The sequence below is a fragment of the Lithobates pipiens genome, unplaced genomic scaffold, assembly GCF_037356315.1.
Source record: "Lithobates pipiens isolate NorthernLeopardFrog02 unplaced genomic scaffold, aLitPip1_a1.2 Scaffold_30, whole genome shotgun sequence".
Classification (NCBI taxonomy): domain Eukaryota; kingdom Metazoa; phylum Chordata; class Amphibia; order Anura; family Ranidae; genus Lithobates; species Lithobates pipiens.
This window is the reverse complement of record NW_027507791.1, coordinates 87,245,855-87,271,738: the sequence shown is the minus strand read 5'-3', so window position 1 is coordinate 87,271,738 and position 25,884 is coordinate 87,245,855. Positions and strand designations below refer to the sequence as shown.

The 25,884-nt window shown below is 42.3% G+C and overlaps 1 protein-coding gene across 2 annotated transcripts in view; it reads right to left on the bottom strand.

The window, feature by feature from the left end:
• Window positions 1-25,884, bottom strand: part of TTBK2 (tau tubulin kinase 2) — a 218,997-nt gene that overhangs the window by 16,620 nt on the left and 176,493 nt on the right. Inside the window, exons 7-14 of one of the 2 annotated variants that reach the window (XM_077464563.1) lie at window positions 20,194-20,259; window positions 16,663-16,755; window positions 15,549-15,674; window positions 14,629-14,786; window positions 10,872-11,088; window positions 8,728-8,939; window positions 6,987-7,578; window positions 4,691-4,945 (exon numbers count right to left, since the gene is read on the bottom strand). In XM_077464563.1, coding sequence (XP_077320689.1) covers window positions 4,691-4,945; window positions 6,987-7,578; window positions 8,728-8,939; window positions 10,872-11,088; window positions 14,629-14,786; window positions 15,549-15,674; window positions 16,663-16,755; window positions 20,194-20,259 — 1,719 coding nt within the window. The remainder of the gene's footprint in view (window positions 1-4,690; window positions 4,946-6,986; window positions 7,579-8,727; window positions 8,940-10,871; window positions 11,089-14,628; window positions 14,787-15,548; window positions 15,675-16,662; window positions 16,756-20,193; window positions 20,260-25,884) is intronic. The other variant, XM_077464564.1, reaches the window with a different exon arrangement.

Below are 25,884 nucleotides of genomic sequence, written 5' to 3'. Positions count from 1 at the left end.
CTAGTATGCTATGCATACTAGCTCATTATGCCTTTGTCTTGTAGTTTTTTTTTGGGTGGGTTTACAACCACCTTAAAGTGTAACTAAATGTATTTTTTCTAGGGATGCACTGATACAAGTGATCACTGGAGGGAAGAGGATGGCGATGGGAGGGTCATTGGGAGACATGGGGGCAGAGGTGACAGCTGACGGACGCAACACAGGGAGGGCAGCAGGACACAACACGGGGGGCACAACACAGGGCAGGTAGGAGGGCACAGCATGGGGGGGGGGGGGAGAAGGGCACAGTACAAGGGGTTAGGAGGGCACAATTCAGGGGATTAGGAAGATACAGTAAGAGGGTCACAGGAGGGCACAGTGGGGGGGGGGGGGGGTAGGGCAGAAGAGCACAGTAGAGAGGGTAGGGCAGAGGGGGACAGTAAGGGAGTTAGGAGGGCACAGTAAGGGGGGGAGGGGGGGTTAGGAGGGCACAGTAAGGGGGGGAGGGGGGGTTAAGAGGGCCCAGTACAGGTGGTTACAGCACAGTAAGGGGGGGGTAGGGCAGAAGGGCACAGTAATGGAGTTAGGAAGGTACAGTACAGGGGGTAAGGAGGGCACACTACAGGGGTCACTGCTGGCAGTGTACTAGGCAGAGTTCTGTCTCCCATCCCTGCATGTGCACCGCCTGAACACAGGCAGAGCTCCTGCTCCCTAATGATTCCCTTACAGCTACAATCTGCACAGTGTATAGCTAGCTACTAGTTGCATGTGAAATCCTATGGTAGCAATGGCAATGTAGGTGCAGTAGCTAGCTATATACTGTGCACATTGTAGCTGTAAGGGAATGGGATGGGAGGAGCAGCTCTTAGTGCTGTGCTCAAGATGTGTACTATGTGGGGATGGGAGGCTGCCGGCAAAAAGCACGGGGGGTGGAAGGCTTGAGCCAAACCTTCCCCAGTACCCACCTAGATCCGGGCATGATCACTGCTGCTTGTGCTGGAGGGAAGTCTACTGCTCCGATCCCCGCCGGCTTTCCTCTCCATCTCCTGTGATTGGAGCAGGACAGATCCCAGCCCCACAGGCAGTAGTAACATGCTCTGCCTCGGGGGTTCCTCCTTACACCCTGCAAAGTGCTAGAGGAGCGCTGGAAAGTGCGGGAGTGGTGGGGGAATTTTTTCACATAAAAATGGACTCTGCAGCGGATTCTCCGCGAGATCACTTTTAATCGTGGAGGGAGAGGGCCCCCCTCCTGCCGCATTCCTGTGCCCTTCGCCACTTACCAGAGCCGCCTACAGAGGCAGAGGTGATCGGATCCTTCTCCCTATGTGGTATGGAGCTGAGTGAGGGGAAGATGGCCTCCATCCAGCTCCATGTCATTGCAGAGCGGAAGCTCTTAAAAGGGACTTTTTTTTTCTTTTTTTTTTAGTATAAATATGAGATCTGAAGTATTTTTTTACCCCAGATCTCATATTTAAGAAGTCCTGTCATGCTTTTTTTTCTATTACAAGGGATGTTTACATTCCATGTAATAGGAATAAAAAAGTGACACTTTTTTTTCTTAAAGAACAGTGTAAAAATAAAAAGTAAAATAAATAATAAAAATGCTCACATGCGCAGAAGCGAATGAATACATGAGTAGCACCCGCATATGAAAACAGTGTTCAAACCACACATGTGAGGCATTGCTGCGATCGTTCATGCGAGAGGAATAATTCTAGTCCTAGACCTCATCTGTAATTCAAAACATGCAACCTGTAGAATATTTAAACATCGCCTATGGAGATTTTTAGGGGAAAAGTTTGTCGCCATTCCACGAACGGATGCAATTTTGAAGCGAGACATGTTGGGTATCAAATCAATTTACTTCTAAGGCCTGCATGGGGCAGTTTTCTGAGGTTGGAAAGCTAGGTTCGTAGAGTTTTATACAGTGGAAAAAATAATTGATTGCCTGCAGATTTAAAAATGACATTAAACAAATGCTATACATTAAGTTGCAGTTCAGTGAGTAAAATAATTTTAAGTTTTAGCGCCCTCCATACATTTTCTATAGGTCTGGATACAGTACTGACTAGGCCACTCCATGTCCTTAATGTGCTTCTTGCTGAGCTACTTCTTTGTTGCCTTGGTGGTATGTTTTGGGTCATTGTCACACTGGAAGACACATCCACAACCCATCTTCAGTGTTTTGGCTGAGGGAAGGTGGTTCTCATCCAAGATTTTACAATACATGGCCCCTCAATGCGGCAATGTCAGCCTGTACATTTAGCGGAGAAACAGCCCCAAAGCATCATGTTTCCACCTCCATGCTTGACTGTAGGGATGGTGTTCTTGGGGTCATAGTCAGTATTTTTCTTCCTCCAAACATGGCAAGTCAAGTTGTGCTAATCATAGCAAGCAGCTGCCAACAACAGCAATAAGACTAATTGCAATAAAACAGAAAAGATGCGGGGCTAACTGTATATATAAACCCTGGAATGTGATCCAGGGATGTGACCCAAACTATAACAAGCTAAGGAAAAAGTGCCAAGTGCATATACAATAAAATCTTGGATGATAACCTTCTCTCAGCCAGAACACTGAAGATGGGTCATGAATGAGTATTTCAGCATGACAATGACTCAAAACATTCCGTCAAGACAACAAAGGAATGGCTCAAGAAGAAGCACATTAAGGTCATGGAGTGGCCTAGCAAGTCTCCAGACTTTAATCCTATAGGAAATGTATAGAGAGAGCTAAAACTTTGCCAAGCGACAGCCAAAAAACGGATTTAGAGACTATCTGTAAAGAAGAGTGGACCAAAATCCCTCCTGAGATGTGTGCAAACCTGGTCACCAACTACAAGAAACGTCTTACCTCTGTGCTTGCCAACAAGGGTTTCTCCACAAAGTACTATGTCATGTATTGCATGGGGATCAAATACTTATTTTACTCCGAACTGCAACACGTGTTTTTTCTGGATTTTTCTGTACCTTATGATAAAAATTATAGACCCTTCATTTCTTTGTAAGTGGGCAAACTTACAAAATCTGCAAAAATAATTTTCCCCACTGTATAAAGTATAAATAAGGTGAAACGGGTTTCACCTTACACGTTGGGAGAGGTAATGCATAATTCTTTGAAGTAGGAGGATAGGGTGGTTGGCAGGGAGTGTGAGAAAAAAGGTTTAATCTGTAAGTATCTGAAACTCTCAGTTCTAGGTATAGCACTATCAATACTAAGTAAGGCTGGGTTCACACGTGTCCTTTGCGAATTGTATGTCCGTTTTCATTGCAAACAAAAAAGCATTTGTTCAGTGGTTCAGGTGCATTTTGGATGCAAATTTGGCTCAGGACTTTTTTTTTTTTTTGAACAGCTGTGAATTCTGTGCTTGCCAATTTTTAGTAGATAAGGGGTGTCAATTCCTGTCCTAGCAATTTGAACTGAAACCTGAACACATGTGCGACTCAAAAGTGTTTCCATAGCACTGAAAGCTGGAATTTGCACCTGAACCGCACCGCAGTGCCCAGAAAACACACAGGACACTTTTTAAATTCGTATTGCAGATGCACCACATATATGTGAACAGCTTCAGTGGAAATCAATGTTATTTCACATCATTAGAATCGGATACGGTTCAAAATGCATCCAATCCACACAGATGTAAATGCAGCATCAATTAGGTGTTGTACTTTTCAAGACTACACATATTTCATAAACACATTGCCCGTGAAAGAAGCTGTAATCACACCACACCATTTTTAGCAGTAACAAACATGGCACCAATGTATTATGATCACAACCCTAAACCACAATGAATAGGAAACAAAAATTTCTCAAAAACCTTTACCTACCGCTATAAGCACCAGATGGAACAGCAAGCTATAGGAGGTGAAGCATGCAATTCGCAGCACTGAACACATAACATGAAAGCTTTGAAGGCGGACAAAGGGAAGATTTTCTCATGCAGCTAGATTCTGTGCCTGTTACAAAGCTGTTTTTTGGTAGTGAATGGGTCTTTCATAACAGGCTTCTAGAAAGAAAACTTTCTGCTCTAAAAGAAATTAGGAGTAGTAATCTTAAAAAGAAAAGAATGGGCGATTGCAGATTACTGCATCTGAATAAATCCTAGATTACTTCCGAATTCCACCACTGCGTGTACATGCTATCCAACAATCCAACTAAGCAATCATTGTGATTGTAGACTTTGCTTTCCAAGCAAATCATCATGGATGGATCTCCATGTATGGATTTGATACTGGAATTTGAATCATAAGAGTAATTCTGACAAAGCCTAAATCTGTAGGTGGCCTGTGGCTAAAGCAGTGGATCTATCAGGTGTAGGGCTGCTAACCAATCACAGTGCTGTACTTGCCTGTATTTACAATAACTAGATTGTGATTGGTCCTCACATTCAACTGTGTTGATGGTTGGTAGGACACTATATGTTAAAAAGCATATGACCTATATCACTAGTATTCTTAGGCCACTTGGCTTACAGCCTAGGTAGTGTGCTGTGGTATGTGGTTCTACAACACAGTAAAATCTATTTCAATTCTGAAAAATTGCAAAATGGGAAAATAGATATTAGTTTCAAATAAAATATTTTCTCTCCTCCATGTGGAGCTTTAGGATATAATTTGGGGACAAACATGTTTTACAGTTAATAGTGAGGACACAAACCACCAAGATGGAGATACACAAGACGACTGACTTATGGACATAAGTAATTCACCTGGGATTTTGATATTCGAATTACAGAGGGGTACTTTGTGCCACTATGGGGAGTGACGGGAAGCTTCCTGCGGCCAGCAGAACGGGAGGAGGAAGAGTAGCTCTCGGCTGACTGACTCTTGGGGATGCCAACCTCTCTCTTGGGTGGAGATTCTGTGCGACCCAACTGAGATGTTATTGGGCTTGTGAAGCGTATGGGACTGCTAGGAGGTCTTGAGGTAGAGGAAAACGGGATGTGGGAAGCACCAAGCTGTGACTATGTCATGAGGGGGAGGAAAAAACAAAACAAATAAATAATGCTTGCAAATGCAATGACCTGTAGCTCAAGTCATGGATGTAGGGCTTTGTCTACATTTCCTCACAGGAGCTCCACTGAATAAGATAAATGCATGAAATCCAAGCATTATTAAGCATGAGCAAAAACAAATATTATGCCTGTGATCATCAGGACACAAAGTAACTTCAATCCTCTGCAATCATTCAAAAATATTAATCTGACCAATTATCACCTATTCATTCCATTTTCTTTACAAGTTTATGGGAAGAATGGGGAATGGGGATCTCGTTAGGCTTTATTGCAACCTAGGGCTCCATTACAGAGAATTCCAATCACCTTTTGTTCTGGGGACAACCTTTTACCAGATGGTACGCAAGGGAAAATCTATACCAGGAAAACAAACTTAAAGATTTCTTACTTATGTTTGTTTCTCTTTCCCTCTCATGTCCTGTCCTAGGACAACCTTTTTTTTACCAGGGTTGAACCGATACCACTTTAAGACTTTAAGTAATAACCAATACTTTTTTTCAATGTCACGTGACAGTGGCAATAATATGCAGCACTGATAAGGCGTGGACTGTTGGTAGTTTTATTTTTTTACAATTTTATTTTTTACAATATTGTTTTTTTATTATTTCTTTACAATTCATTTTATTTTGTACGATGATTTCTTTTTTTGGGGGAGGGGGGAGTGGACCGTGTCAGTGTTTTTTTAATTATTTTTACAATTCAACCTTTATTATTCTCTTTTTTTTTATTTATCAGCCCTGTTGGGGGGGGGGGGGAGGGGCTTTGGTGAGATATCAGGGGTCTAAACAGACCCCTGACATCTCCCCTTTGAGACACAGAAAGGGACTGAGGGCACAGATTCCCCATGCCCTTTTTCTGCAGCCTCAGCTGCATTAAAGATCAATGGACAGAAGACAGCGGCTCCTGTTCATTCATACACCGAGGCATAGTAAACATAGTTTACAATGCTCATGGACATAGTCAGTGATCCCCGTGCATTCCAAAAAGGAAGAAGCTGGTAGATGACATATGTCCTTTCTCTACTCTCCATCCCGACAGATCTGGGCAGGAGGGGGCCAGAGGAGGACCCATGGAGCACAGAGGGGGACTGGAGGAGGACCCACAGGGCACAGAGGGGGACTGGAGGAGGACCCACAGGGCACAGAGAGGGACCCAGAGGAGGACACAGAGGTAGGGAGGGAGGACACGGGGGAACAATCGGTGCGGCAGTGGGGGGAGTTACAAGCACCGATCCCACTTATAGCCTTTCAATAAAGCAGCTGACAGCTGCGGGAGGTAGAGGGGGAGAAGTGTCTGTCAGCTGCTTTATTGAAAGGCTATGGGGGGGATCAACAATCGGAGCATTTGCACGAGTACCAATACTCGTGCAAAAGCTTGATATTGGCACCGATACTAGTATCGATAAAACTCTACTTTTTACCAGACAGGAAGTGAAGGAATATCTCCAATGAAGTACTGTATCCAACTACAATAAAACCTGGCATGAATCCTAATTCTTCCCCACTCTATCAAAAACAAACTAAAGTTTATGGCATTAAATATTATAAATAGAAGCTACTAAACGCCTTTAATTGGATTCACAGTTTCTATTTACAACTTCACAACGCCTTCTGGGTTCAAATTAAATGAATCACTATCTTAAAAGTCGTGTAAAATATAAGAAAGCATCTGTGCTTCTAGAAGTTTCACAAATAGGTGGTCCATTTTTGTTATAATTCAATACTGTTAACTTAATGCAGTCTGCCCTGTCAGTATACAGCAATAAAATCGACTTTCTGTATATTAAAAAAAATCATAATCAAAATCTGATCATATTTTAAATCAAAATGTGTGACTGTCTTTAGGTTCCCTCTAAGGCAATATAACAAGCATTCCTAGGACATTACTAAAAACACAAAGTCTGAATGCTAAACAAACAAAAAAATAATTATTGGGGGAAAAAAAAGGTTTATTCTCCAACTGGTTTATTTTTAAATTAACAGTTTCTTACCGGAGTGATTGCTCCTTCTGCCTGAGCCTCCATAGGACTTGTAGGTGTCGCTGGAAGGAGTTGGCCAGCAGAACCTGACATGACATCCAGTTTGTCCATACACACTCCTGAAGAAACCACGATATCAAGTCCAACCCTTGAATCTGGTTTATTATGACCTTTACTGTCTGTCCAAGAGCGTGGTTTTGGAGAACCATCTTGTGGAGATTCTTCCAGCACCTGAAGCACCTCTGGTTCTTCTTCTGATGGGCTTCCTGTCACTCTCTGGCCACGATTTCCATTTGAGCCATAATCCTTCAAATCACGCTCTTTGTCCACAATGACCCACTCTTTGGAGTCAACCTCCTGCCGGCAGGAGCTCAGATTCACAGCTACAAACCCATTGCTAACAACTCCATCCAAGTTTTCCGGGGAGCTCGCCGATCCAGGCTTTGAAACCTCTGGCACATACTCATCATCATAATGCCAGACGTGGTCTGCATGCGTAGGGGCAGGAGCAACAAGTGTCTTTCGTGGTTGAGAAGGTGAAGGAGAAGAGCCATCAGCAACTGGTCCCTCTTTTGAATGTGCCTCCTTCTGAACTTTTTCAGCACTTTCAAAAGAACAAAAATACATTTAAAAAGGAAACAGCTAAGTTGTCTTCACAACATAAATATGAATTCTTACCCTTGAACATCTAAGCCAGTCAGCTGTGGCAATCAGCCAAAACACAGTAATGCACAGTTAACCAAGCTACTATGGTGGCTTTTGTTAAAGGACAACCTCTATCAAATTCAGGAGACAACTAAGCTAAAAGTAGAAAACGAATAATTTGGTTGAAAATCCAGGTATATTGCAGTCAAAAATTTAACAATAAATCTGGAGCACTGGTTCAGCAGTCCACTCCACTCACTTTTGACAGTAATCTGGTGACCTAAGAAGCTTTACTTGGCACGTCTCCGTCACCAATCCATGCTTTGTTGCCACTCAGAGCACTTGCTCTGTTGCTCTACTGGAGCAGGGCTTTGGAGAATAAGGGAACATGTGCCTTCTTCCATGGACAGTGCTAGGGCTGAACAACCATTTACCAAGCCCAAACTTTACCCTGATGGATGCAGATGTAGTCCATGTCATGTGGCAATCTACAACAGCAACCGAGAGGGGAGCTCACCCAGTGCGGACTCCTGCCTCAGGGAGCCCATGAGAAAAGCATAGATCAGTGAATATATTTTGCTGGAAGGCTGAGTGTGGGCTATCAGATGACATTGTCACTTTTCACTGCATGGGAATGTGACTGTCTCCCTAACTACTGAAAAAAACATGGTTGTAAATAAAGGTTTACGTATGAATCAAATTGAACCAAATACAAAATGTACACAATTTCAGCACATATCATGGTGCAAGAACTCATCATAAAATGTAAATTGGCATTAAATAGAACCTACAAAGCCCAACAGGGGTTCTACCTATGTTACACTTCTCTCTTTTTTTTGGGCAATTCGCCAACTGAAATGCATTTCCTAAGTAAAAATGCACATTTGATTCTAGATTGTACTATCCAGCTCTACATTACATTTTAAAACATTTACTTTTACCCCATCATTACCATTTACATTTTACATTAACATATTAGTAACTCATTCAATTGGTGTAAGCTGCATTTTTAGGTAGACAATTGTGAACTGTAGCATTTACATTAAGTTCAAATTACTTTGCCCACCCACACTGTGAGGGCAAGCCAAAACTAGAGAAGTTTTCCTACCAGTTCTCCAAGAACTTGTCAGCATCAGGTTTTGATTCCAAAGTCATTCTCTTCTCCAGTTCAAAGCTGTGAATGTTGCGCAGTTTGCGCAGGAGGGGGACATCTCGATCGAGCGGTGTGGTTTCAGATCGTACACGCACAGGAGAGCCGAGACTTGGAGCATTATGTAAACCATTTGCCTGGCCATTACTATGTTCCTCCTCTGTGGCAGCCTAGAAATAAAATATATATATATATATTTCTTGCAAAAATGTATATTATTTAAAAACCCTACTAATGTACCTATTAGGGGAAGAAGTGCATTTATAATTGTTTAGCTTTAGGCCCTGGTCACATGGGGCGATTAGCTTCATCTCCTGTGCAGGACCATCTTTTACTGGCACGGGGATGCACAGGTGCTGCATGAATCCTCATGCCAGCATCCCACACAGCCGCTGTGTCACTATATGACATGTGGGCATGCAGGTGTGGGTCCCCAAACGCACACAGGGTGTGAACAAGGCCTTAGAAAGTTAAAGAAGAACTCCAGGCAAAAACAGCATGCTAAAAAGGTAACAGCCCAAGAGTAAAAAAAAAAAAAAAAAAAAAAAAAAGCAGCTTTTTCTGCAATAGTCCGCTTTAGCTTAGAGATTTTTCAGGTTTTTTTTTAGTTTTTAGTTGTCCTCAGCCTGATGGCCAGCATCATTCAACCAACTTCCTCTCACCCCAGGTCATCTTTTTACCCACCCCACCTAGAAGTATACTTTGAACATAGATAGGGTGTGTTCGGAGCAAACGCCCATGCTTTACGCCACCCTGATGCACAACGTACAGTGGCATCTTCTATCTCAATGGCCAGTTGTACATGCCAGCAGCAAGGCCCAAGAAAGTAATTATGCAGGCTCTGCACAATAAATGGCCCCCTATTTGGCCGTGTGCCTGAGGAATTATGCACACAATATCAAAGATTTTATACATTTTAGTGTGAGATGATCACACAATTATCAATGTAAGATTAAAAGTTTACAAACATTTCTGTGAACTTAATTTACTTTATTAAAGCAGGCACAAATAACAAAGACATTTCTTAACATCCATGCAGCATATAAATCCATTTTATGCCTTTGCAAACCCAGACAAGATCTTGTAAAATTAGCAGTAACATCACCACTATGCTGTAGATAGCCTGTACTAAGAGTCGAGCTGTGGGAGTGGTCACGGAAACTCCACCCTCTACAGCAGGGATATGCAATTAGTGGACCTCCAGCTGTTGCAGAACTACAAGTCCCACGAGGCATAGCAAGACTGACAACCACAAGCATGATACCCAGAGGCAGAGGCATGATGGGACTTGTAGCTTTGCAACAGTTGGAGGTCCACTAATTGCATATCTCTGCTCTACAGGCTGCCTGCAAAAAACTGCTGCACAAGGCGAGAGAAGAGCAGCGACCAATCTTATTACAGGAAGCTCCTGCAGAGGCAAGGATCTACACTGGATTACTGCACAGATCTGGAAGAAAGACACAAATAACACATGCCCCTTGTGTATTTAGATGATATCTGCTTATCTCAAGTGGAGCTTTAAAGAGGGAGTCCCGCAAAACATTTTTTTAAAAAGTCATTAGCTACAAATACTGCAGCTACTGACTTTTAAAATAAGGACATTCACCTGTCCCAGGGTCCAGCGATGTCGGCACCCAAGGCCGAACCATCCCTTGGTCCTCGGATGCTGCCGTTGCCATCTTCGGTATGGGAATCAGTAAATGAAGCCTTGCGGCTTCACTACCCAGTTCCCTACTGCTCATGCGCGAGTCGCGCAGCGCAATGAGAATGGTCCGCGCTGTCTCTGGGACCTGTGTGTGTCCCAGCAGACAGCGTGGTGGGACAGGAAGATGCATAGACTCCCATGGGAGTCTATGTTCAGAAGTGGGTGCAAATACCTGTCTTAGACAGGTATCTGTATCCCCCTCCCCCATGAAAGGTGCCAAATGTGACACCGGAGGGGGGAGGGTTTCCGAAAAGCGGAGGTTCAATTTTTGTGTGAACCTCCGCTTTAAAAATGTTTTGTTTTCCAAAGCACAATGTAAATTTAAGCCCCAGTTTAAAATAGGCGTGCTACCCCTAAAAGAAGTTCATAACTGGACCATCTGTTAAAGTGGAAGTACCTTGCATAGTCCCATTTTAATCTTATTCCTGTTGGCATCCATTTCTTCCCAAACATCTTTCTCTTGCGGGCGCTGATGACTGGGTGATCCAGGGATCCTTTCAGGGGAGACCATCATTGGAATTCCATTCTCACCATCGCTGAGTTGTTCATCTTGAAACACTTCATCTGTGTTCTCACGCAGCAGGTCTCCAGGTATGGGTGTGGCATTTGCAATCCTGATAGATAAACGGGATTATTAGTTTAGTGCTGAAGTTCATGACATAGGAAGACAACATGAGGAGCGAAGTTTGTTAAGGGGTGGAGGAATTGACTGGCCTGCACAGAGTCCTGACCTCAATCCGATAGAACACCTTTGGAATGAATTAGTGCGGAGACTGTGATCCAGGCCTTCTCATCCACATCAGTGCCTGACCTCACAAATGCAATCCTGGAAGAATGGTCAAACATTCCCATAGACATACTCCTAAACCTTGTGGACAGCCTTCCCAGAAGAGTTGAAGCTGTTATAGCTGCAAAAGGGTGGGCCATCTCAATATTGAACCCTACGGGCCTAAGACTGGGATGCCATTCAAGTTTATGCGCATGTAAGGGCAGGCGCTCCAATACTTATGGTATGGAGAAAATACAGAATACCCTTTTCGGCTGTGTATGACGACTTATAGTTTACACAGAGCAAAGGGTACTCTCTCCACATCTGTAAGACAGCACTAGATTTTTGACTGGACAGTCACCAGGCCCCAGCACTGTAAGGCTGGGTTCACACCTAATATGGATTCGGCTCACAGCAGGGGTCCAGTGTGTCCCTGTTCTGTTTTAGGGACGCATCAGGCCTGAATTTTTCCCTGAATTTGGACCTGAAACTAAGCCAAAGATGCACAGGACCCCTGTGCAATGCTCTCCATAGTCGCTCCAGAGATGTTAACAGGGTAAACCAGCATCCAATTCGCATAAATGTGAACCCAGCCTTATACAAAAGGAAGGGATTAAGTCAAATGTTCACTCAATTTTTTGGGGGCTCCTGACATGGCCAACACAGGGAAGCCAGGTATAAGATGCAGCTGGTGTCAGCATTAAAGTAATTTTGTTGCTTTGCAATTCATGGGCAAAAAAATAGGTTTGTATTTAAGCTATGCAGCTGCTAGTAATTAAAAGGATTAGAATAAAGTGTAATGCAGACAGAATAATCACTAATAATTACAAGTTAAAAATGCCACCCAATTATGTAGTAATGTTGTAATCATTTATTACAACACAACTAACATCACACACGCGATTCTGTCTAACTAAATGTAAAAAAAAAAAAAAAATTATATATATATATATATATATATATATATATATATATATATATATATATATATATATATATATATATATATATATATATATATATATATATACACACACACACACACACACACTATTGACACACAAACATAGGTTTGCCTGCCCACAGGTGCTATTCACTTGTACTCTCTTCAGTTTTGGGCACTAAGTCTTGCCAGAGTAATGGCCAGGAGTCAGGCCAATGGTGGACACAGTCATTCTCTATTGCCATGCTCGGTACATCTGCAGATTGCTGAAAGCATCTGGGGAAGGTTGCATAAGCTCAGGGCATGCTGAGGAGTATAAATTAATATGGTTTGATCAGGAAATTTATTAGAGGGTGAAAATGGCAGAATCCAGGAAGAGGTCTTATCCTACATGTGTAAAATATTTTTATTTTGGAATATGTGGCAGAGCCCTAGAGCAATGCTAAATGGCAAAGAAATACAAAAAGAGCAGGAACAAGTAATCCCACTGTCAGGAAAAAAAATTCTTGAATTTTTTTAATTTTCTTTTGGTTTTATCAGGTGTCAGAGCTGCTAAAGAAAGCAGACATACAAAGAAACTTAATTCTGGTGCTGTCATCTAAATATAATAGTTTATGGAGTGCCAATTATCACAACAAACTATTGTGCGGTGAACAAGGAGTGTACAAAGATAGAGTCAAAATACCTGGTCATTAATCTCCAGCCAGACTGTAATGCTGGGTACACACACAGGGGGCGAAAAGTAGCCGGTTTAGCAGGAACCGGTCAACATTCAGTCAGTGTGTACAGCTATCAATCATCGTATGCCTTGAATGTAACAGTTTTGAGAAACCATTAAAATGATAGGCTTAGTTCTGTTTTAGAAAGATTCTAAAGCCAAAGTTGCTTATTAAAATCTGCCGGTAGTGACATCATCACAAGGCCATGAGGATACCAGAGTCAGTCCCATGTGCTCCCTGCACCAGGGTCGCCATTTTGAAGTGCACTCCAAAGTTTCAGCCCAACAGGTATGCAAAAGACATGGCTACACTCCTCAGGGAGTAACCCTCTGGTTACTGATAACCAGCAGGCAGCAATCCCCTCTACCCAAGAGGGTTGCTTGGGACAGCTTGCTGGAAGATCCCTCAGCAACCAATCATAGTAAAATAACAGAACCCATAAGAGGTTCTGGTGATCCCGAGTAGAGGTCATACCTTCAAACCCCCTGCCCTGTAAAAAAGGTAACCATACTCAGGAGGCCCCTGCACCCTGCATGCTGGCCTGATAGCTAAAAAACAAACCGGTATGTGTCCTATCTGGCCAGAGAAAACACATGAAACTGAGTGCTTTGGAGCATGTAGGGGTTTTTAAAGAAAACTTGAATCATGTGTTTCCTGGTGGGAGGAGCCACTCATGTAAGCAGTCCTGGAAGATGACTTGGGGGGGGGGGGGGGGTATACTTGATCTGTGCAACAATATTGCACATAGCTGGTCTCTTACTTCTTTTTCGGTCCCCCGCTGGCACTGTCCTCTCCTCCCTGCGAGATCCCCCATAGCAAAAGCCATGTGCTTTGTAGCACCCATGCAGGCATGCACCCTGGCTGGGCTGGGTGTGTCCACAGACACACACTGTGGGGCCCAGCCACACCTCCCTCGCCCACAGACACACACTGTGGGGCCCAGCCACGCCTCCCTCACTCCCTTCTCAAAGGATTTGACTGACCCTTTGGGTTCTGCTGCACTCAGTGTAGTCTGTAAATCCAGGAAGAGAGAAGAGCGAGGCTGCCGACGGGAATGGTGTTGGATCATTGGAGGGGTCAGGTAAATGTTTAGCAGTGGGGGGGGGGGGGGGGGGGAAGAGCAGCTAGTGGAAGATTTTTACCTTACTGAAGAGAGTGTTATTAAGGTAAAAAGCACTTTGCCTTTAGAACCAGAGTGAATTAAAAAAAGTGCAAATTAGCTAAATAAATTTTTTATTTTGGCCTCAGTCTAAGGCCTTGTTCACACATGACTACATTTCTAACGTTTAACAAATGCTCCTATAGCGTTTGTATGGGTGTCAGACAGGCGTCAATGAGCTTTAGTATGGGCATTAGGCATTTTATAAGCATTATGAGGAGTTCAAAATGCTCCCAAAATGCCCTATGGGCAGTTTTAAAGTGTTTGACAAGCGTTAAAACTGTTTCACAAAATGCCTATTCCATTACAGTACATGAACGAATCTTAACGCCCCGCAACTGCTCTGCAACTGCCTGCCAGAGCATTTGCGAGGCGTTACCATAGACTTGAATGGGAGGCGCTGAAAGTCTTCAAATGCTTCCTGACTGTGTACAGCACTATGTGCTGTCTATTGTATCTTGTGAATGGGCTTTTGATGGGACTTTTTAACACCTCTCAAACGCCTGCTTTAAATGCCAGTGTGAACTCGGCCTAAGTCACAGCCTAGCATGTCTTGATCCATACCCAATAGCAGCAGGGGTTAGGCGAGTGTGAAGCTGAGGGGTGGTTGATGTTGTTGTGGTAGTTAGGGAACCATCCAAGCCACTCTTCTCCCAGTCAAAAGGGTCACTTTCTACAACTCCATAGGATTTCATGCTGTTATCAAAGACTGATAAAAGAAGCTGCCGAAAGACAAAGACGACAATCGGTAAGTATCGGTTTAACATTAGATATAAAGTGGTAGGATATCACAGATATTCTATTGGTTCAGTATCATTACAGAAACAGGCTGTAACAGTCCCTAGCAATAATCACAAGAAATATCCAACAGGCTGGTTGTACCACGATTGATCAACTTGGGTACATTAAGCATGACCACACATTCAAACTCCTACTCCAGATTGCACCAATCTCTCCTAAGATTGGTGCATTATGTTACCTGTATCTGTATGCTCCATATAGGTTCACTGTTAAATTTGTAATAAATTGCTATGTGTGGCTGAGGATTGTGCACAGATTAAAGTCCAGCTATAAGCTACAAAATCTGCCAGACTTGGATCTGGGTGTGTGTGTGTGTGTGTGTGTGGTCATCTTGTATCACCAGTCAGTTGACAAACTGCAAGTAGTGACAAGCTAATCCATGTTGTGTGTGTGGCAGTAGGAAAAGGAAAAAAGAGGAAAGTGTCGTGTGCACATAACTGTGAAGGTGTATGTGAATGTATCAATTACTGGTCAGATTCTGTCTCGACATTGACCTTCACCTACCACAAATGCTTATTTGCTGAGAACAATATCTGAAAAAAAGGAAGCTCAGACAAAACATTTAGGACAGAATATGAAGCTTTGCTTGGGACATATCAGTCAGTACATGTGTTTCTTGCATGACATTGGCTACTGTTCTTATTCCGTATCATCTCAGTATAACTGGATGCATGCAGTGTTACCTGATAATCTGGTTTGGTGAAGTAATCCAAACCGCTGATGTGCTCTAGGAACACATAAAACTCTGGGGGAAGGTGCTTCAACATAAGGCGATGCTCATAGCGTTCTTTTATGGAGCCTACTTGTTCCTATGAAAACAAATTACATGGTTATGGGATACAAGGACACACATATAAGAAAAACATATTGCATTACAAATGTTATCTACCTAGCTCAAAAAATAAAAAAATATAAAAAGATACCTCTGAAATTGAAAAAAATAAATAAATAAATAAAAAAGGAGAAGTGCAGCCAAACCTCCTTTGGCTGTACTTCTATGGATCACAGGAGTGTAGTTCGTTCTGCACCCCTGTGACTTGTTTTCAGCAGATATCAGGATGAAGTCCACTATCGGCTGACGTCACTGTGTCAGCCCAGGCTGGGGAAAGATGGCAACCATATGGTTGGGATCCACCCATATACCTGGACTGGCACCCAGCTCAGCCTCACAGCGAGCCAGCTGCTCGCACCCCCTCCACAGCCCAACATTCCAATAAGCACCTGAGCGTGTTTTATCGCTCGGTTCTCAGCCTTAGAGCCAGCAGGGGAAAGATGCAGCATTGGTTAGAGGCCCTGGATTATTGTTAGAAGACAAACTATTGTGCAATTTGTAAAGGTACCCTTGGACCGTTATGAAGCAAAATGCACGTATACAAGGCCACAGAAAAAAGGTGAATTACTCCGGTTCTCAGAGGGGACATTAAAATTGAACTTGCAATTGTAAAAATTACAGGAAAATCACAGCTTCTTAGCGAGCCTTCTCATGTGAATTTTGCATTCCAATGGATCCCCTTTACACCCCAGTCTTTCCATACAGGGAACTTTGACTAATTATTTTACCAGTGGAAAGAGTAAATTATTTAATTCCAGTAATTCTTTATAGGAAACATTTTTCGAAAAAGAGATGCTCGGACAATAAGCAAAAACCTGAAGAGTGCAGTAGTTCAACACACACATATAGAGAGATAGATATATCTATCTATCTATATATATCTATATATATCTATATATATCTATAGATAAATGTACGTACTTTTACATAACTTTAAAATAAATGTGGAAATCAAGCACATTTACCTTATCTTTAATTTTCCTCCAGGGAAGCTGACCAACAACAAACTCAACCAGCATGTAGAAAAGGGACCACAGATCGTCATGCCGGCCCATCTCCTACAGTGACAGAACATAAGTGAAGAATAAATGGAGCCATTTTCTTTTGTAAATACATTCAAGCATCTTTATAATAATGATTACTATAATTCTGAATAGAAAAAAATAATCATACATCTGTACAATGCAACATGAGATCTGGAAATACTGAAAATCAGTGCAGACTCAGCTCATATAATACAAGAGTAAAATTCTTTATGGTGAGGACTTTTAGGTCTATAGCCATAACAACTAAATATAGTATTTGTTTTGTCCAGAAATTACATATTATTTATATATATATATATATATATATACACATACATACATACATACATACATACACACACACACACACACATATATATATATATACACACACACACATACATATATACGTACACACACTTTTTTTTTTTTACTCTTTTTCTAAATCACTGCATTGTGTTTCAGGAGTCTCATCAAATGATTTGCATTTCACATAGCAGGTAAAACGCCCAATGATTTACCACGCAGGTCTACTTTGCATTGTTCATGAAATGTGGTCATGCATTTTGCCTGCATTCAACAATGTAAAAAGGTGTACAACTAAACTTGTAGCTGTAATGTGTATTTGAAGCACAGGATAAAGAAAAGTTCTTTTTTTCCCCCCCAATTTTCCACATACTCCTGATATTTACTTACCTTTTCTTCCCTTCCTCGCTGCTCAGTTCAGAGCTGATAGTCAAAAGCTATACAGTGGATATAAAAAGTCCACACACCCCTGTTAAAATGTCAGGCTTCTGTGATGTAAAAAAATGAGACAAAGATAATCATTTCAGAACTTTTTCCACCTTTAACGTGACCTATAAACTGTACAAATCAATTGAACAAACTGAAATTTTTTAGGAGGAAAGTAAAAACAAAAATATGAAAATAATATGGTTGCATAAGTGTGCACACCCTTAAACTAATACCTTGTTGAAGCACCTTTGGATTTTAAGCACTCATTCTTTTTGGGTACAGGTCTATCAGCATGGCACATCTTGACTTGAATTTTTGTCCACTCTTCTTTGCAAAAACACTCCAAATCTGTCAGATTGCAAGGGCATCTCCTGTGCAGAGCCCTCTTCAGATAACCCCACAGTTTTTCAATCGGATTCAGGTCTGGGCTCTGGCTGGGCCTTTTCAAAACGTTAATCTTCTTGTGGTGAAGCCATTCCTTTGTTGATCTGGATGTATTCTTTGGGTCGTTGTCATGCCGAAAGAAGAAGTTCCTCCTATGGTCAGCTTTCTAGCAGAAGTCTGAAGGTTTTGTGCCAATATTGACTGGTATTTGGAACCGTTTATAATTCCCTGTACCTTGACTAGGGGCCCTGTTCCAGCTGAAGAAAAACGCTCCCAAAGCATGATGTTGCCATCGCCATGCTTCGCTGTGGGTATGGTGTTCTTTTGGTGTTGTGCAATGTTTTTGCACCAAACATATCTTTGGAATTATGGCCAAAAAGTTCAACCTTGGTTTCATCAGACCATAACACATTTGCCTACGTGCTTTTGGGAGGCTTCAGATGTGTTTTTTGCAAAATTTAGCCGGGCTTGAATGTTTTTCTTCGTAAGAAAAGGCTTCCGTCTTACCACTCTACCCCACAGCCCAGACATATAAGGAATATGGGAGATTGCTGTCAAATGTACCACACAGCCAGTACTTGCCAGATATTCCTGCAGCTCCTTTATTGTTGCTGTAGGCCTCTTGGCAGCCTCCCTGACCAGTTTTCTTCTCTTCTTTTAATCAATTTTGGAGGAACGTTCAGTTCTTGGTAAAGTCACTGTTGTGCCATATTTTTTCCACTTGATGATGACTATCTTCACTGTGTTTCATGGTATATCTAATGCCTTGGAAATTCTTTGGTACCCCTCTCCTGACTGATACCTTTTAACAATGTGATCCCTCTGAGGCTTTGGAAGCTCTTTGCGGACCATGGCTTTTGCTGTAGGATGAGACTAGGAAAATGTCAGGAAAGACCTACTAGAACAGCTGAACTTTATTTGGGGTTAATTAGAGGCACTTTAAAATGATGGCAGGTTTTCACTGACTCCTACTTAACATGAGTTTGAATGTTATTGCTTAATTCTGAACACAGCAACATCCCCAGTTATAAGAGGGTGTGCACACTTATGCAACCACATCTTTTTATTTTTACCACCTCAAGAGATTTAAGTTTATTTTTCAACTGAGTTGTACAGTTTATAGGTCACATTAAAAAGGTAGAAACATTTCTGAAATTATTTATCTTCGTCTAATTTTTTTAGATTACAGAAACCTGGCATTTTAACAGGGGTGTGTAGACTTTTTATATCAATTGTATGAGTTACTTTTGGTTATAGGAAGAATGCAAGCCTTCGCTAGGCCAATCAGTCTGATTACATGGAGAGTCCATAGCCTTATGTAAGCTACAAGTGCATCGCTTTTGCAGGCATGCAGTGGTGCCACTTATACTTAAAGTGGTTGTAAACCCTTACAAACCACTTTGACCTACAGGTAAGCCTAGATTAAGGCTTACCTGTAGGTCCAAGAAATATCTCCTAAACCTATACAGTTTAGGAGATATTTGCCTGAAGACAGGCACCGCTGTCTACGGCGCATGCGCCGTAGACAGCGACGCGCAGGCGCACTGAGCGCGGCATTTCCAACAATGGATCTGCCGCGCGTGTCGGCTCCCGTGCGCATGCGCGGGAGTGACGTCATCGCGGCTCCGCTGAATGACAGCGGCGGAGCTGCGAGACGCCACCAGCAAGATGGATGCGGCGGACTACAGGGGACAGCGGCGACTTCGCTGGCTCCTGTGTCAGGTAAGTGACACATAATGGGCTACTATGCGATGCATAGTAGTCCATTATGCTTTGCCTTTGCAGGGAATGAAAGAGGAAGTAAACTCATCAGGGTTTACTTCCTCTTTAATTGCACCCCAACGCACCTTGCCGATTTGGCTCAATTTAACCTTCATTCCCAAGGAGGTTTGCCTTATCGGTTCTGCTAATAAAGAACCAAAAGCTTGTAAAGAGGGTCAGGATTTCTAGATGACAAATTTCACAGGATTTTAGTCTCTCTTTGGTTCTCAAGCACAGAGGACACCAATCCTACCAAACAAAAACAACATACTAATATTAAGAAATATCACAAACTGCAAAAAAAAAAAAAAACTCTAGGATTTTGTTGGAAGTCTTTGTGTTTTCATGTAAGCACTACTGACAGCAGGTCTACATACGATCCTACGTTTGTCTAACCTGGTTACCCAACCTTAAAGATGGATGGTCTCATGTGCTCTGTAGTTACTTTACCTACCTTCTTCTTGCTATATTTAATGCTCACATGTATTCCTAGAGATTTGTTAATGGTTTATTGCGTTACATTATTATGGAGTTGCCATAATTTTATAATTTTTTTTTAAAATCAGTATAAAATTAATTGAAACCACTTACCCGGTTCCTGTGTGCATTGACAGAAGCATACCTAACCGTTCCACGGAACCCAGCTACAGTCCGAGGCTACGGGAGAAAATAAAATCAATAAAAAAATAGATACATCAAATTAAGCACCAATATTAAGAGAAGAACTATTCTATGTTAAGGTAAGTGCCCGAGGCAAGCATTACTAGAGGAGCTTCTGAAAAACAGCTGCAATGTTATCACATTACTCTTACAGATTGTTCACTTTCTCCCGCACTGATCATCTTCGTTTTACAGTATATAGAAGTAACAAACACAAGGTTTCATGGTGCTTCGCTTATGTTTTAAATGGTTATTTCATCTTTTACCAAAAAATAAAAATAAAAAAAAATAAAACACAACTTCCTATGCGGGTATGGCATCAGAGATGGCATTGTTGCGAAGACAATCTCAGCAGTTTCTGCTCATCCCCATCACTGGCTTGAGCTCCCAAACCCCCACAAGAAAGCGTATGTATGGGGGTTTGAATTGTCTGGAAGTGTCTTAGCAATGTCGTAGTAAGGCAGCATGGGACGATGCCATATCAGAGTTTTTCAGTCAGGCTTCGGGAGGTATGTAAATGGCCTACACCTAGAGCAAAATGCAATATTTAGCTTTAGCCAAAGTTTGCATAGTTTGCTTACCGTATATACTCGAGTATAAGCCGAGATTTTCAGCCTCTTTTTTTGAGGCTGAAAGTGCCCCCCTCGGCTTATACTCGAGTCATCGCCGTCTGCCTGCCCGATCAGCGTGTCGAGCAGACAGACGGCGGACATTCTAGTATTCAAAAGCCGCGCCTCCGTCTGTGATAGGTGGAACACTCCATTTCCCAGCAGTCAGTGGTCCGCCTATCACGGACATCCGCTCATCCTCATACTACGGACGAGGATGAGAGGATGTCCGTGATAGGCGGACCACAGACTGCTGGGAAATTGAGTGTTCCGCCCATCACAGACGGAGGCGCGGCTTTTGAACAGAGGAATGGCCGCCGAGACGCCGACGAAGCATGGCAGAAGGACGGAGGCTCGGCACGGGACGACGGAGGCACGGGACGGAGGAGGCACGGGACGGAGGAGGCACGGGACGGAGGAGGCACGGGACGGAGGAGGCACGGGACGGAGGAGGCACGGGACGGAGGAGGCACGGGACGGAGGAGGCACGGAGGCACGGGACGACAGAGGCACGGGACTGAGGAGGCACGGAGGCACGGGACGACAGAGGCACGGGACGGAGGCTCGGGACGGAGGCTCGGGACACAGGTAGGCTGGACACACAAGGCTGCACGGACACACACACAGGGATGGATGGACACACACACAGGGATGGATGGACACACACAGGGATGGATGGATGGACACACACACAGGGATGGATGGACAGACACACACACAGGGATGGACGGACACACACACACAGGGATGGACGGACACACAGGGATGGACAGGCATGTCTCACCCTCGGCTTATACACGAGTCAATAAGTTTCCCAGTTTTTTTGGGGTAAATTGGGGGCCTCGGCTTATATTCGGGTCGGCCTATACTCGAGTATATACGGTATATCTATAGGCGTTTTTTAACTGAAAAGGTCGTTTTTTTTTTTGTTTTTTTTTTGGTAAACATGAACAAACCCTTTAACCACTTGAAGACTGGGCCTTTTCTGACATTTCTTGTTTACACGTAAAAATCTGTATTTTTTTGCTAGAAAAAGTTCTTAAAACCCCCAAACATAATTTTTTTTAAAGCAGTTTTCTATGTCACACGGTATTTGTGCAGCGGTTTTTCAAACGCAGTTTTGAAAAAATACACTTTTTTGAATTTCAGAGCACAAAAACACAATATAATATCCAATTGCTTGGTAAAATATAAAAAGTGATGTTACGCCGGGTAAATGTCAAATTGTGCAACGGCGAAAAACTACTACGTAAATTTTATTATCTATAGGAGAAACTTTAAAAAGTCTTTTAGTTCCCACTTTCCTATTCTTCTTTCAAGCTGCGTGGGGGTCCCTAACTACTTACATTGCCAGTGGGCCCTGTTTGGGTGTCACCTAAGGTAGCCCACTCTATATTTAGCTGTTGCGATTCCATGTAACAAGTTGGTTGTCCCTTTCATTTGCCTCACAGTAATGCCTATTTTGCTTACAGCATTCCTCCTATACAATTCTGCAGTTCAAGACCACGGTTATAAGGGTAGTGTATGGTTTCTATCACAACTAGGAAACCTTGAGAATCTATAGCACTTAGTTTTTGGCACATTAACATAAATCCTTTGTTGCCTAGAAGCTATGCTGCCAATGGTGCTGCGTTCCTGGCAATGGTGCTGCGTTCCTGGCAATGGTGGGGCTACATTCATGGCAATGGTGGGTCTGCAAATGGGCACCGATTAGGCTGCATTGATGGGCACTGACCATTATTTTGCTTCACAGTTCCTTATTTAAAATTAAAAAGGTTTTCCTGAAACTTCTCTTAAAGTGAAGGTGCGTGCTATTCGCCAATAAATACGGTATATCGAAATAACACGCCCGAGCTCATCTCTTCCCCACACACAGCCACAAAGGCAAGAGAATTCTTGTTGGGCAGTGTATTAGTGCTTGAACGAACACACTTAGACCGAATTTTAAAGGTTCAAATAATGTCAGGCAAAATGGTCGGCCCTCACGCATGTTCACTTCATCAAATCTGGCCCTCTTTGAAAAAAGTTTGGACAACCCTGACATAGGGGAAGACTTACTAGCACACAGAATCTCTGGTGCAGTTGTGCATAGTAACCAGCTTCTAACTTCAACATGTTCAACATGTTCAACGATAGCCCCATACACACGATCAGAAAATTGGAAGTAAACTTGCTTTCGATGAATGATCTGCCAATTTTCTGATCGTTAGTATGGTGCTTTCAACAGCCGATTCCAAATTTTCGGCAGACAAAAACTGGATGTGCAGGCTCTAAAATTTTGGCGAATGTGAACACAATGTCCGATTTTCATTTAAGTAGTACAGTTTTCGTCCAAAAAAAAAATCATAAGAGCAAGACTACCGTATGCATGCTCAGAAATGAAAGAACACATACAAAAGAATTCAACACATACATCACTTCTGAAGTTGAATTCTGTCATACAAGAATTTTCGTTGGAACAGGAAGGGCCCATCCCCAAACTGTTCCCACAAAGTTGGTTACATGAAATTGTCCAAAATGTCATGGTATGCTGATGCCTTAAGAGTTCCCTTCACTGGAGCTAAGGGGCCAAGCCCAACCCTTGATAAACATCATCACACTATAATCACCCCTCAACCAAATGATTTGGGCCAGTGCACAAACAAAAGGTCCATAAAGACATAGATGAGTGAGTTTGGGGTGGATGAACTTGACTGGCCAGTGCAGAGTTCTGACCTCAACCCGATAGAACACCTTTGGGATAAATTGGAGCAGAGACTAGGAGCACGGCCTTCTCATCCACATAAGTGCCTGACCTCACAAATGCGCTTCTGGAAGAATGGTCAAACATTCCCATAGACACACTCCTAAACCTTGTGGACAGCCTTTGCAGAAGAGTTGAATATTACACCCTACGGAGTAAGACTGGGATGCCATTAAAGCTTGTGTAAAGGCAGTTGTCCCAATACTTTTTACAATATAGTATATTTGCAGTGTGTGTTGGGTGCATTACAATTAAAAACTCTATATAATGTGCGTTTTGATGAAAGGGAAGCAACAAGCAGCCCCTAAAAAAGTGCAAAGATGGTGTTCAACTCAATTTTATTGCATCATCATTATGGTTGCCCTCAACGGGGCGGTTGTACCTGCAAGATTATATAAATGTATCTACGCTTTATAATATTAAATAATTGCCTCTGCATTTGATTATCACTGGTTTTAGTAATAACTACCCCTGAGAGCAGAAGTCTAGGAATAATAATGGAAAGCAAATATTTACTGTATGCGTACAACTATTTATTTTAAAAATTATTTTTAGTAACGGGGCAAAGTTGGGAAGCAGAAAGTACAGAGTCTAGAGGAGGACCATAGGAGGCCTGGAGTCAGCTGCCGGTGTTTGCTGAATGCGGAGATCAGGGAAGGCAGAGTCCGAGTCAAATCAAACCATTTTCTTTCCTGCAACCCATTGTTGCAGGGAAAAGAAAACCAACATCTATGGCCGACTTTAGCACTGAATTTTTTATTTTTTTTATATATTTTTTTGTTTTAACAACCCCATACACCCTCTACAGTTGCCTGTTCTGCCCATATTACTGGACAACCCGACTGGTTTTCTTCGATATCCAAACTTGTCATTCACTGTCCGTGCTAATAGGTGCCTAAAGCCATCAGTTCTCAGGTAATATAAGGCAATTTCCTTAACGGATTCACACAAAGGACTATCTGATTGCACCAAAAAGTAATTGCCAGGTTTTACGCAGCAGGATAAAGATCTGAATGACCCGAGAAAGTTTATGTGAGCCGTGAATAGAACACATAATGAAAAGTGACCAGAAATGAATCATAAGATCCAACTGTTCCTGATGATTTTTTACCCTTCGCTAGAAATGATGATAGAGGACATATAGATAATTCTGCTTATAACTACTTGTTTCTGGCTAATTTATATATCAGTCCCATGTTGCCTCACAACCAAACATTAAAGTTATAATTCTGAAACACCTTCATCAGGATTAAACTAGGAAGCCAATTTAAAGCTAAACCTCAAGCATAAATATAGAAGGCACATAGCAAGTTAATGTAGCTATGCGTTGATTGACCAATAATTGAATGGATTGTTAATGCATCCAGTGTGAGTACCTGAATTTGACCTGTTGTCAGCCTCTTACAATTCTCTGTACAGAAGCACTGGGGGCCAATCAGATATGCTACATACAAATGTATTAACAAGGATGAGAGATTAGAGTAAACATATACAGTGGGGGTTAATTTGCTCAAACTGGAGAGTGAAAAATCTGGTGCAGCTCTAAATAGAAACCAATCAGCTTCCAGGGTTTATTGCCAAAGCTTGATTGATCAAGCTGAAATTAGAAGCGGATTGGTTACCATGCACAGGCGCACCAGATTCCGAGTGACCCAGCTTTAGTAAATCTCTCCCATGGTCTTTAAAGTTTTGATGCTGCTCTTTCACTATCCATTCAGGAGGTTGGAGCGGACATCTAGGCATGCTATGGGACATGGCTGGATAAATCTCAGTACTGGTGGGACAGAAGTAAAAATTATTTATAAGGTAAAAAAAACTCTTATGTATTGTATTTCATCTGTGTTTGCCTGGAGCTCCGTTTTATTGAATTTAATATAAACTAGTTGAAGAAAAATAGAGCTCTCCTTCCGTTTACTGAATTCCTTCACAATTTAATTTCCACATCGTTGGTGGCCATGCTGCAGAAAGCCAGGTGCCTGAATGCAAATCAAGTTAAGGCTCTGCCAGCAGCTGATGCAAATCTGTTACGCAACAAATCAAATCCCCCTCTTTCCCTGCAAACAAGGAGACACAATTATGTGACCAGTGTTGCCTGAAATATGTCAGGTGAATCCAAAAAAGAAATGTTAGTATTAAAGACAGTCCTGCAGTAACAGGCATCTCATTTGGCTAGCATTGTAAGAGGCTAATTTAGGCATAATTCCCTACCAATTATTCTTAAAGTACCAAAATAAAACAGGGCATCAATATTTATTACGATGACCTTTATAT